General features: G+C 45.4%; 1 protein-coding gene across 1 annotated transcript in view; it reads right to left on the bottom strand.

The window, feature by feature from the left end:
• Positions 1 to 12: 12 nt before the first annotated feature.
• Positions 13 to 445, bottom strand: part of LOC124892229 (spore wall protein 2-like) — a gene marked incomplete at its 3' end in the record, with an annotated part of 1,342 nt that continues 909 nt past the window's right edge. The window contains exons 4-5 of the mRNA XM_047403600.1: positions 406 to 422; positions 13 to 205 (exon numbers count right to left, since the gene is read on the bottom strand). Of these exons, the coding sequence (XP_047259556.1) occupies positions 13 to 205; positions 406 to 422 (210 nt within the window). The remainder of the gene's footprint in view (positions 206 to 405; positions 423 to 445) is intronic.

Genomic DNA, 445 nt, shown 5'->3' with positions numbered 1-445 from the left:
CATCATCATCACCACCATCATCCTCATCATCACCATCATCACTGTCATCAGCATCACCATCACCATCCTCATCACCAATATCATTCTCTTTCCCATCATCCTTACCATCATCACCATCACCATCATCATCACCAGCACCATCATCACTATCATCAGCATCACCATCGCCATCCTCATCACCACTATCATCCTCATCCCCATCATTCTCACCATCACCATCATCACCATCAACATCATCACCATTATCACCATCAACATCATCACCATCACCATCATCATCACCATCATCCTCACCATCACCATCATCACCATCAACATCATCACCGTTAACACCATCAACATCATCACCATCACCATCATCATCACCATCATCCTCACCATCACCATCATCACCATCATCCTCACCATCACCATCATCATCACTGTCATCCTCACCCCCATCATC

Source organism: Capsicum annuum, unplaced genomic scaffold (assembly GCF_002878395.1).
Source record: "Capsicum annuum cultivar UCD-10X-F1 unplaced genomic scaffold, UCD10Xv1.1 ctg44977, whole genome shotgun sequence".
In the NCBI taxonomy this organism is placed as follows: domain Eukaryota; kingdom Viridiplantae; phylum Streptophyta; class Magnoliopsida; order Solanales; family Solanaceae; genus Capsicum; species Capsicum annuum.
The sequence above is the reverse complement of the archived record's forward strand: the minus strand, read 5'-3'. Positions and strand labels throughout refer to the sequence as shown.